Source organism: Canis lupus, chromosome 25 (genome assembly GCF_011100685.1).
Source record: "Canis lupus familiaris isolate Mischka breed German Shepherd chromosome 25, alternate assembly UU_Cfam_GSD_1.0, whole genome shotgun sequence".
NCBI classification, from domain to species: Eukaryota; Metazoa; Chordata; class Mammalia; order Carnivora; family Canidae; genus Canis; species Canis lupus.
In genome coordinates this window covers 20,591,612-20,604,071 of record NC_049246.1, presented here as the reverse complement: position 1 = coordinate 20,604,071, position 12,460 = coordinate 20,591,612, and the positions used below count along the sequence as shown (strand labels likewise).

General features: G+C 36.3%; 1 protein-coding gene across 14 annotated transcripts in view; it reads left to right on the top strand.

Moving 5' to 3' along the window:
* NEK1 (NIMA related kinase 1) overlaps positions 1–12,460 on the top strand; it is a 229,388-nt gene that overhangs the window by 20,030 nt on the left and 196,898 nt on the right. For 13 of the 14 annotated variants that reach the window (XM_038573569.1, XM_038573571.1, XM_038573575.1 and 10 more), the window contains exons 4-5: positions 5–101; positions 8,807–8,904. In XM_038573569.1, the coding sequence (XP_038429497.1) occupies positions 5–101; positions 8,807–8,904 (195 nt within the window). The remainder of the gene's footprint in view (positions 1–4; positions 102–8,806; positions 8,905–12,460) is intronic. The other variant, XM_038573574.1, reaches the window with a different exon arrangement.

The following is a 12,460-nucleotide window of genomic DNA, read 5'->3' as shown; positions in this document are numbered from 1 at the left end:
TAAGATGTCCAATAAAGAAAGGGAGGAATCAAGAAGAGAAGTTGCAGTGTTGGCAAACATGAAGCATCCAAATATTGTTCAGTATAGAGAATCATTTGAAGGTCAGATAAATTTTGCAATAGAGTTCAAAAGAACTAAGCCATGTGACAACATTTGGGTATTTTACTTATTTATAATGTATTTTCAGGAAGGAAAGTATATCATTTTCCACTCAATACATATTCAAATGTATATCAGCATGATTCTAGGGTAATACTAATGTTACTGATGGGAGAGTCTGCATTGTGTAAATGAAGTGTCAGTTCTTGGATTCCAGCTAAATGCATGCTTTGCTTAGTGGTTCACATCTTCATTATTGTGTTTTTGTTAAACTCATAGTCATTTTCTTTTTTTTTTTTTTCATAGTCATTTTTTAACATGCAAGGAGGCTTTCCCACTTAGAGTCTTTTTGCCCCAATTTCAAGGATTTTTTTATGTGGTGGGTTTTATTTGTGGGTTTCGAAGCTGTTTTTCCATTATTGTGTAAGCCCGTTGGTGATAATGGTAGAGTCTTATATTTCTGTATCCTTGGTATCTTGTGCAAAGTGCCTGGCACATAGTGGGCACTTGGATGTTTGAATGTTTGAAGGAATACAAAACAGATTAGTACTTGCTTTGTGGCGAAAAACTTTTTTGTTAACCTTAGATTTTAAGTAGTATTTATCTCAAAATTAATAGTAGATATATAAGGAGCAAAAAACATTACAGTTTATGTACTAAAGCTTAAACATTTTATCTTCGAATTGTTTCTTCATCCCTTTCTCAGATCCTATTTAACCATCCATGTCTCTCACACACATACACACACACTCAACCTTTTTTTTTTTCTTTTGATAGTTTTATTTAGTTTTGATATGTGCATCTGGTACGAAATTCAAATGTTATATATCAAGAAAAAGTTTGTTCTCTATTTCTATCTTTGAGCCACCTGTTTTGTGTCTCCAGAGTTAACCATGTTACCAGTATTTGTATTTCAGAAATATTTGAAGCATTAATAAGCCTCTCTATTCTGTTCCATTAATGTATTATGTTTAATTATGTTCCATAATGTATGTCTGTTTTTGTGCCAGTACCATACTGTTTTGATTACTATAGCTTTGTAGTATATCTTGAAATCTGGGATTGTGATACCTCCAGTTTTGTTCTTTTCCTTTTTTAAAAGAGAGGCTGCGAGTGCAGGGAAGGAGCAGAGAGAGAGGGACAAGCAGAATCCCTGTTGAGCATGGAGCCAGATGTGGGGCTTGATCCAACAACTTTGAAATCATGACCTGAGCTGAAACAAGAGTCAGATCTTAACCTCCTGAGCCATCCAGGCAGCCCTGTTCTTTTTTAAGATTGCTTTGGCTATTTGAAGTCTTTTGTGGTTTCATACAAATTTTAGGATTGCTTGTTCTAGTTTTATGAAAAATACTGTTAGTATTTTGATAGAGATTGCATTAAATCTGTAGATTGCTTTGGTGGTATGGACATTTTAGCAATATTTGTTCTTCTAATTTGGGTGTTATGGATGTCTTAATATTTGTTCTTCTAATCTAATTTGTTCTTCTAATGGAATATCCATTTTTTTGGTGCTATCTTCAATTTTTTTTCATCAGTGTTTTATAACTGTCTTTTTCTAAAAAAAAAAGATTTCTTTATTTTGAGAGAGAGAGTGAGCAGGGGAAGAGGGAGAGAGAGAATCTCAAGTAGACTTCCCGCTGATCATGAAGTGTGACATGGGACTCAATCTTACAGTCCTGAGATCACAATCTGAGCTGAAACCAATAGTCCAGCACTCAACCAGCTGTGCCACTCAGGTGCCCAATTAGTGTTTTATAGTTTTCAGAGTACAGATCTTTTACCTTCTTGGTTAAGTTTATTCCTAGATACTTTATTGTTTGTGGTACAATTGTAAATGGGATTGTTTTCTTAATTTCTCTTTCTGCTACTTCATTATTAGTGTATAGAAATGCAATGGATTTATGTATTTTGATTTTGTATCCTGTGAGTCCTTACTGAATTCATTTATCAGTTCTAGTTTTTTGGTGGAGTCTTTTGGGTTTTCTTTTTATAGGATCATGTCATCTGCAGATAGTGAATGTTTTTCTTTTCCAGTTTGGATGCCTTATATTCCTTTATCTTGTGTGATTGCTGTGGCTAGGACTTCCAGTACTATGTTGAATAAAAGTGGTGAGAGTGGACATCCTTGTTTTGCTCTTGACCTTAAGGAGAAAAGCTCTCTGTTTTTCACCATTGAATATGATGATAGCTATGGTTTTTTCATATATGGCCTTTATTATGTGTGTTATGTTCTCCCTAGACCTGCTTTGTTGAGGGCTTTTATCATGAATGGATGTTGTACTTTGTGAAATGCTTTTTCTGCACCTATTGAAATGATCATATAATTTTTATACGTCCTCTTGTTGACATGATGTATCATGTTAATTGATTTGCAAATATTGAGCCATCCTTGTGTCCCAGAAATAAATCCCACTTGGTTGTAGTGAATGGTTTTCTTAATGTAGTGTTGGTTTCTGTTTGCTAATACTTGAGGATTTTTATATCTATGTTCATCAGAGATATTAGCTTGTAGTTTTCGTTTTTTTGTCGTATCTTTATCTGGTTTTAGTATCACGGTAATGCTGACCTCATAGAATGAATTTGGAAGCTTTCCTTCCTTTCCTGTTTTTTGGAATAGCTTGAGAAAAATAGATTTTTAACTCTTTAAATGTTTGGTAGAATTCATCTGTGAAGCTGTCTCATCCTGGACTTTTGTTTGCTGGGAGTTTTCTGATCACTGATTCAGTTTCATTGCTGGCACTTGGTCTGTTCGGATTTTCTTTTTCTTCCTTATTCAGTTTTGGGAGTTTATGTGTTTCTGGGAATTTGTCCATTTTTTCTAGATTGTCCAATTTGTTGGCAGATAATTTTTTTTGTTATTTCTCTTCTTTCATTTCTGATTTTTTTTATTTGTCTCTTTTCTTGATGAGTCTGGCTAAAGTTTTATCAATTTTGTTGATCTTTTCAGAGCACCAACACCTGGTTTCACTGATCCGTTGTGTTTTTTTTTTCTTTTTTTAGTTTCTATATTTTTTTATTTCTGCTCTAATCTTTATTACTTCTTTCCTTCTGGTTTGGGGTTTTGTTCTTTTTTTCCTAGCTCCTTGAGATGAAAGATTAGGTTGATTATTTGCGATTGTTTTTACTTCTGGAGGTGGGCCTCTATTTCTATAAATCCCTTTTAGAGGAGTTTTTGCTGCATCCCAAAGATTTTAGACCATTGTGTTTTAAATTTCATTTGTCTTCATGTATGTTTTGATTTTCTCTTTGATTTCTTGGTTGACTCATCCATTGCTTAGTATTTAACCTGCATGTATCTGTTAAATCTGTTCTTTCCAGATATTTTCTTGTGATTGATTTCTAGTTTCATATCATTATAGTCAGAAAAGATGAATTTGTTGAAACTTGCTTTGTGCCTTAATATATGATCTTTTCTGGAGAGTGTTCCATGTGCACTTGAAAAGAATGTGTATTCTGTTGTTTTAGAATGAATTGTTCTGTTAGATCCATTTGGTCCAATGTACCATTCAAAGCCACTGTTTCCATGTTTATTTTCTGTTTGGATGATCTATCCATTGATGTAAGTGCAGTGTTATAGTCCCCTACTGTTATTGTATTACTCTTGACTACTTCATGTTTTTAGCTTCTTTTCCTTTTATCTTTGATAGCTTCCATGTTGGGTGCATAAATATTTACAATTGTTATATTTTCTTGTTGGATTGTTCCTTATATGATTTTATAGTGATCTTATCTCGTTACAGTCTTTGTTTTAAAAATCTAGTTTGTCTGATGTAAATATTGCTACCCCAGCTTTCTTTTCACTTCCCTCTCTATGATAAATGCTTTTCTCTCCTTTTGCTTTCAATCAGCATGTGCCTTTAGTGAGTCCTAAGTGAGTCTTATCTTAAGTGAGTCTCTTGTAGGCAGCATATAGATGGTTCCATTTTTATCCATTCCATGACCCTGTGTCTTTCGATTGTTTAGTCTATTTACAGTCAGAGTATTTATAGGTATGTACTTACGGCCGTTTTGTTGCTTATTTTGTGGTCGTTTTTGTGGTTCTTCTGTCTTCCTTTCTTCTTTGTTCTCTTCTTTCATAATTTCTTGACTTTCTTTAGTGATAAACTTGGATTCCTTTCATTTTATTTATTTATTTGCATATCCATTGCTGTTTTTTGATTTGTGGTTACAGTTAGGTTTATATATAAAATCCTATGCAATTTAGCAGTCTATATTAACTTGATGGTTACTTAGTTTTGAACCCATTCTTTACTCTTCTCCCCCCCTCCCATATTTTAGATATATGGTGTCACATTTTACATTTTAAAAAAAATTTTCTGAATCCCTTGACTGATTTTTACACATATACTTATTTTTGTGCTTCCCTATTTTTCTTACTCCTACTTAAGGTCTTTCCATTCAGTACCCTTTAATGTGTTTTGTAGGGCTGGTTTAGTGGTCAAGAATTCCTTTAACTTTTGTTTGGGAAACTCTCCATCTGTCCTTCTTTCTTTCTTTCTTTTTTTTTTTTTAAAGACTTTATTCATTTATTCATGTGAGACAGAGAGAGAGAGAGAGAGAGAGAGAGAGGCACGCAGAGACACAGGCAGAGGGAGAAGCAGGCTTCATGCAGGGATACTGACGTGTGACTCGATCCCAGTTCTCCAGGATTAGGCCCTGGGCTGAAGGCAGCACTAAACCAGAGCCACCCGGGCTGCCCCTGTCCTTCTATTCTGATGATAGCTTCCTAGGTGGAGTATTCTTGGCTGCAGATTTCTTTCAGCAGTTTGAATATATTATGTCATACCCTCCAGCCTGCAAAGTTCCTGCTGAAAAATGCCTTGATAGTCTTACGGGGTTTCCCTTTTTATGTAATTGTCTTCTCTTGCTGTTTTTGTTTTGTTTAGTTTTAATTTAACTTATTTATTCATGAGAGACACAGAGTGAGTTAGGGACATCGGCAGTGGAGAAGCAGGCTCCCTGCAGGGAACCTGATGTAGGACTCAATCCCAGGACCATGACTTGAACCAAAAGCAGATGCTCAACCACTGCACCACCCAGTGCCCCATGTTTGTTTATTTGTTTGTTTAAAGGTCTATTTATTTTGGAGTGAGCATACATGCATGATAGTAGGGTAGGGGCAGGGGAGAGAATCCTCAAGCAGACTCCTTGCTGAGCACAGAGTTGATACAGCGTTGGATCTCCCACCATCTATGACATCACAACCTGAGCTGAAACCAAGAGTCAGACACTCAACCATCAGGCGCCCCTTATCTTGCTGTTTTGTAACGTTTCTCCTTATCACTACTTTTTGCCATTTTAATTATGTGTTGTGGGGTAGACCTTCTTATGTTGATTTTTGTTGGGGGCTCTTTGTACTCCCTGGATCTGGATTTCTGTTTCCTTTGCCAGTTGAGGGAAATTTGCAGATATTTTATCTTCACATACATTTTCTTTCTTTTCTTTTTTTTAATTTTTATTTATTTATGATAGTCACCCAGAGAGAGAGAGAGAGAGAGGCAGAGACATAGGCAGAGGGAGAAGCAGGCTCCATGCAGCGAGCCTGACGTGGGATTCGACCCCGGGTCTCCAGGATCGCGCCCTGGGCCAAAGGCAGGCACCCAACCGCTGCGCCACCCAGGGATCCCTTTCACATACATTTTCTGCTACTGTGTCTCTCTCTTCTCCATCTAGGATCCTTATAATGTGAATTATTAATTATCCTTGATTGTGTCACTGACACAAAAGATGTGTCCATCTTTTATTATTTTTCCTCTCTCCTGTTTGATTGCTTTCCATTACTCCTAGTCACTGATCCATTCTTCAGCTTCCTCTAGTCTACTATTTATTACATCTAGTGTATTTTTTTTCAAAGATTTCTTTATTTTAGAGCATTTGTGTGCACTAGTGTGGGGAGGGGCAGAGGGAGAGAATCTTAAAGCAGACTACCTGCTGAGTGGAGAGCTGATGCGGGGCTCAGTCTCATGACCCATGAGATCATGACCTGAGCTGAAACCAAGCATTAGACAATCAACCAACTGAGCCACCCAGACCCACAACATCTAGGGTATTTTTTTTTTTAAGATTTTATTTATTTATACACGAGAGACACACACAGAGAGAGAGAGGCAGAGACACAGGCAGAGGGAGAAGCAGGCCCCATGCAGGGAGCCCGACGTGGGACTCGATCCTCTGTCTCGAGGATCACGCCCTGGGCTGAAGGCGGCGCCAAACCGCTGGGCCACCCAGGCTGCCCTAGGGTATTTTTTAATTTAAGTTACTGAGTTTTTCATCTCTGATTGATTCTTTTTTGTTTTCTATTTATATATTGAGTCTCACTGAGATCCTCCACTCTTCTCAAGTCCAGTGAACATCTCTATGATTATTATTTTAAATTCTCTGTCAGGCAAATTACTTATCTGTGTTTGGTTAGGTCTCTTGCAGTGATTTTTGTTCTGTGTGTTCACTGAGGACGTATTCCTGTGACTCCTCATATTTTCTCTCTATGTCTGTTTCTGTTATGTTAGGGAAGTCAGCTACTTTTTTGGCTCTTGAAAGTATGAAGAATATACTTATGAAGAATAGTTCTTGTAGTGCCATGCAGTGCAATGTCCCCTGTTCACCAGAACCTGACATTTCAGGGTGTCTCATAAGTGATATATATACCATACTGTTGTGGCTGAGCTGCGTTTGTCTTTAATTCAATTTCTGCTATGCTTCTCTTTGCCTACTGTTGGCAGGGTTTGGTCCCTGTGTTGTTGGTAGGCCGGTCTGGGGCCACCTTGGGTTTGAGTTGAGTCAGACCTTGCATTTACTAGCGATGCAGGAACATCAGAATGCAGTGAGCTGTCCCTTGTTTTCTCCTGAGAAGCTTTCCTTGGTGAGCGCAGCTTGTAGTCAGATCAGGTGTCTCTCCAGCCGACTCTTGGGGCACAATCAATCTGATGTGTGTAGTTATCCTTCCCTGTCTCTTGGGCGTGAATCTCTTTGAAGGGTTGCTAGCCCCTCTTGGGACTGCTTTCAACCTGCCAGGCTTACAGCTTTGCTTTGAATGGGCTCTAGCCAGGGACATATAGGAAGGGGTAGGTCTGCAGGAGAATGTGGGTACAGGGTGCAGGGTGTTAGCAAGATTTGTGTGGCTCTGCTGTTGGAGGAGACCTGGAAGAAGGCCTGGCTTGAGGGGATGTGCCACCACAACGTGGGCAGGATGTGTTGTTAGCAAGCTAGGTGGAGAATGTTGACTGCACTGGTTCTTGAAGATGCAGCCTACCAGTTCTGCTCTGAGAGGTCTCCCAACCTCCCTGCCCCCCCTGCAAGCACACTCTGAGATTGGTAAACTACTCCCCCTCCCTTATGCCTCAGGATTTTTCAAAGTGCTGCTTCTGTGCTGCATTTCTGCTGAGCTTTTTGTTTTGTTGTCTCTTTAAGGGTGGGGACAGTTTGCTATTGCTCTCCCAGTTTCCCCCAAAACCCAGGATGCTGATTTTTAATGTTAAGCCCTGCTGATTATAAGAACTCATGAAATTATGTCCCTCTTGTTTTTAAAGCCAAATGTTATAGGCATTCATCTTCCCTGTGTAGGTTCCCAGGGCTTGGGGTTAGGGTCTGTTTCTTTCCCCTCCACAGCATGGGTGTCCCTCCTGCAGATAATCCCATGGGTCCATTTAGCTCCTGACGCATCTCCACCCTTCCTACCCTCTTCCATGTGCCCTGTTCCCTACATTTAGCTGTGGAGTCTTCCAGTCGTTTTCCGGGTCATTTACACTGTTATCTAATTGTATCCGTGGGAGGAGATGAGGCGAGGATCCTCCTACTCTACCATCTTCTTTAGACATGCCCACGAGTTATACAGAATCTGTTAGCTCAGTCATATGGATTTCCAATCCATGACACATTAGAAGCTGTTTATCAAAAAGCAGATATAAGCCTATAGGTAACAAAAACACTACCACAAGGTGCAAGAAACAAGTAGCTCAGAGTAGTAAGGGAAGTGAAGACTGTTCTTTGAATTGCAGTTGTCTCACTAGTAATTAAGTGGTAAGTAGTAAGTAGTGGTTTAGTAAATGTTAGAAGTGATACCTCTTCCTAATTTATGCAGAATAAGCGTAGTGTTAGTCTTATATAAGAATAAAGGTGGAGGGAAATATGAAAAGTTCTTTTCTAGTCCTGTCTACCCATGGGAAGAGTCACAGAAGACTCCCTCTGTGGACTGAGACAAAAAGGGGAATAAAGTGTTGCCCTATTTATGTTATTCACAGATTATTACAATTTTTAAAAATAGAAGTAAAAGAAAGCTCCAGGAGTGTACAATCTTAGTCACTGTTGAATCCTCAGAGGTCACTGCAACATCTATTATTCGTTTAATAAGTAATTAAGAGAATGAAACAAAGCTGAAAAGTAATGGTTAATTGAAAACTAAGTTATAACCCATCTTTGACAAATTGGAAAACGTTTTTATAGATGATGTTTAAGGAAATATATCTTTAAATGAAACCAAGTTTGTCTCCATTTTGTCTATATTCAGAGATACCTAGATCAACGTGGATACTGCTATTCTATAAGCTGCTGTATTCTTAGTAGAAAATCAACAATAGAGCTACCTGTTAATGCAGGTTATTGTATAATCTATATGAACAGCATACCTTGATTTTGCACTCTGATTCCTTAAGTACTTTTACTTTATGCTTTTGACATATGTTTTAAAAAATGTAATATTTATATTTTGTAGAAAATGGCTCTCTCTACATCGTGATGGATTACTGTGAAGGAGGTGATCTGTTTAAACGAATTAATGCTCAGAAAGGCATTTTGTTTCAAGAGGATCAGGTGAGTTAGCATGTAGGAGATTGAGTCTTATTCTGTGTTATTCAGAAGCAATTCAAGGTTTATATATGTATTTATTTGTAACTACAAATTCTTAATTGTAATTACTAGGACCCTTTGGTATCCTATCAGTCACATTTCTGTTTTGTTTTGTTTTTTATTTTTTTTCACATTTCTGTTCTAATTAGCTTCTACCTTAGTGATTTCCCCATCTCATTTCTTGTCTGTAATGATATTATTTTATTTGTAATATATGTTATATCCTTTGTGTGTATAAATACACATATATGTATATAACTTAATTATCCATTATAACTAGTTAACTATCCTATATTCTATCTGGCTTTCTGCTGTCAGACCATATTTTCCTAAAATATGGCTTTCCTAGGTAATTCCAGCTCTGGAAGCTTTGCACTGGTAACTGCATTAAATCAAATCTCTGTTTTGACCTCAAGGATCTCTAATATATGACCATATCCTACCTAAGCAGTCTCATTTTTTTCTAGTATTACCTCATGTGCACCTGTTTCCGTTTATTTAACAGATAGTCATTGAGCGTTCATTTTGTGTTAGGTGCTGTTTGTGTTAGGGATACATATTTATACATCTCATTCTTCTTCCTATGTATTTATTCTATTATTTCTCTTATTTGGTAACATTTTCCTGCCAACTCTCTTACTAATTTTCCACCAACTTTGTTTTTTTTACAGCTCAGCTAAAGTCCCAGCCTTCCCTTTGATTTTCCATAACCACTCTAATCTTCCAGGATCTTTTCCTTCTCTAAATTTCTATTGGATTTCTCATTATCACCCATTCCTAATTTTACATAAGGGAATGGGGGAAGCACTGTGTTAGGAGTGTTGTGTTTGTTGTCTCTCTTAAAGTTTATAATCTCCATGAATTAGTATAATTTTCTTTATTTAATAGATAAGAAATTAATAGAGGTTAAGTAGCTTGCCCCAAATCACATAGTCTGCATTTGAACCTACTTCTGTCTAACTCTAAAATTTAAATATTTGTTTACAAACTTAAATTGTAAAATTTTTGAAAGGTTCAGAAATGGAAATAATTCTCTGCCCACTCTTCTATCCCTGAAGATTATTATTGTTTTTCAGTTCGGTGCATTCTTCTAGACTTCCTTTTTAATATTTGTACATGTACTTATTTATATACATCAAGACACACATATTCCGAAATGGGATATAATATATATAGCCTACTCTATAGGTAGAGTAGTATATATAGTCTACTTTATAGGTTTGAATAATCAAACCTGTAAATAGAACAAACTGATGGTTATATGGGGAAGGGTGGAGAGAGAGTAGGCCAAAATGAGTGAAGAGCAAGCAGTAAGAGAGAGATACAGGCTTCCATTTGTGGAATGAGTAAGTCATTGGAATAAAAGGCACAGAATAGTCCGTGATACTGTAATAGCAGTGTATGGGGACAAATGATAGCTATACTTGTGAACATAGAATAATGTACAATCCAAATCACTGTTGTACATCTGAAACTAATGTAACACTCTATGTCAACTATACTCCAAAAATTTAGAAAGTAAGAAAAATGTTATTTATAAGAGAAAAATGCAGCTTTCACTTAAAAAATTATCTTGATTATTGTCACGTCTGTCCGCATAGATCAGTTATATTAGTTTTAATAGCTTCATTATATCTTACTCTAGCAAAGCCTATGCTTTTTTGTTTTCGCTTTTACCTTCATATTCCATTTCCTTTTCATTTTCCTCCATAGGCAGCTATTCTAATGTCTTTAATAATATCTCTGTATTTTTACAAAATGGCTATCGTTGTCTTGTATTTTTGAACGCATACCTGTTGTGTTATATCTCATTTAGTTCTGCTTTTCTCCTGGTACTGTTTGTGATCCATCTGTTTTACTTTCTGTGCATTTGTTGCTTCTGCTATATAATGCTCCATTGGTATTCACTCAAGTCTACACTTTCACTGCATTGTGCAGTAATGTGTGCTGAATAATTTCACATCAGAATTTTTTCCCCAACAAGGTTATAATTTACAACAGAGATCACAGTTTTCACTAATGTCCTCTCAGGATACTTAGGAAAACTATGTCTATAAATAGGCATAACTAATCGATTGAACACTGTGTAGATGGGGACTTTTAGCTTGTTGGCAATAATTTGATAATATGGTAAAGTTCTGGATCTTGAGTTATATTTTAGTTTAGTAGTATTGAATTGGGTAATGTCATATTTCTCACTTTATGTATTTCTTGTTTCCACAATCAAGCCTACTAGATAGAGTACAGAACTTCTGGTAAAACTTGGGTTTGAATCATTGTTCCTACTTATCAGCTTGGTAATTGTTATGTTCACAAATGACTGAACTGTTTTGAGACTATTAATTCATTCGCTAATAGGGATGTTCATACCACATAGCCAACTTCACTGTTGTGGTGAAGTCAAATAGTAATGTATGTTAGTGTACAGAGTGCTATATTTTATTAGAATTTATCTAATACCTTCCGTTGCTTGAGCTTCTGTTTATTCATTTCTTTATTGAACTTTAAAATGCTTACTATTAGATTTCATAACGTTCTCCTATAAAGTACATTGATACTCTGTGGGTCTGGTTCTTTTTTTTTTTTTTTTTTTTTTTTTTTGTGGGTCTGGTTCTGTAGTTGGATAAATGTTCTTGGCACATAATGATATATATGTATGTGTCTATATTATGTATTGTGTTATCCCAGAAATTATTATGGAGATCTACTCTATATGTTTTTTTATCCATCTCAGATTATTCCATTATAAACAATAAGAATTTGGCAAGTCTTTCTTTTAAGTTAATAGCATTTTTTCTGCTCTTCAGAATGGTGTTTTGTTAACATAAAGAAGAACATTATTTATTTTAGCTTATTCGAAATGGGAATTATTTAAAGAGAAACATCCTATTACTACTATATTCTACTATCTGGACATTGAAGCAGAAAAACGTAGAGGCCAGAGGCTATTTTTTTGTTTTAGAATGCAGGCTAGCATGAATCTGAGATGATTTTGTGTATTTCTAGAATAGAAATGAGGAGAGAAAGACCTCTGAAACAAGGTAATTCTCCAATTACTCAAGCCATTCTCTTCGGTGTGATACTTCCTTGTTTGCATCTTTACTGGACAAAAATTCAGAGTTAGGAAGCAACCTGAAAGTCTATGACTTTTAATCAGTAGTAAGCAATGAAGTGAACTAAACAATCTATGGATGGCCTTTGCCCACATAAATATGTAAAAGATTTCCCACTACATTTGCCTTATTTCCAAGTTTAGATACATTTCCTGATAGTCTACTCTCTTTTGATCATAGTTTTCATATATATATTTTTTTCAAAGGCAAGAGTCATCTCACAAGGGTTTGCTTTAATATTATGTTCAGTGAAAGTGTTAATTAAGCATGTAGGTACCTTGAGTTTGCTCTGAAAATCTAGAGCCCTACAATATTGGGCAACTACTAAGGCTGCAAAATTGATTTCTGTCCAGAAGTTTTCATAAAGATCTTGGATTAGATTTTTTTTTAATTTATTTTCTCTTTTA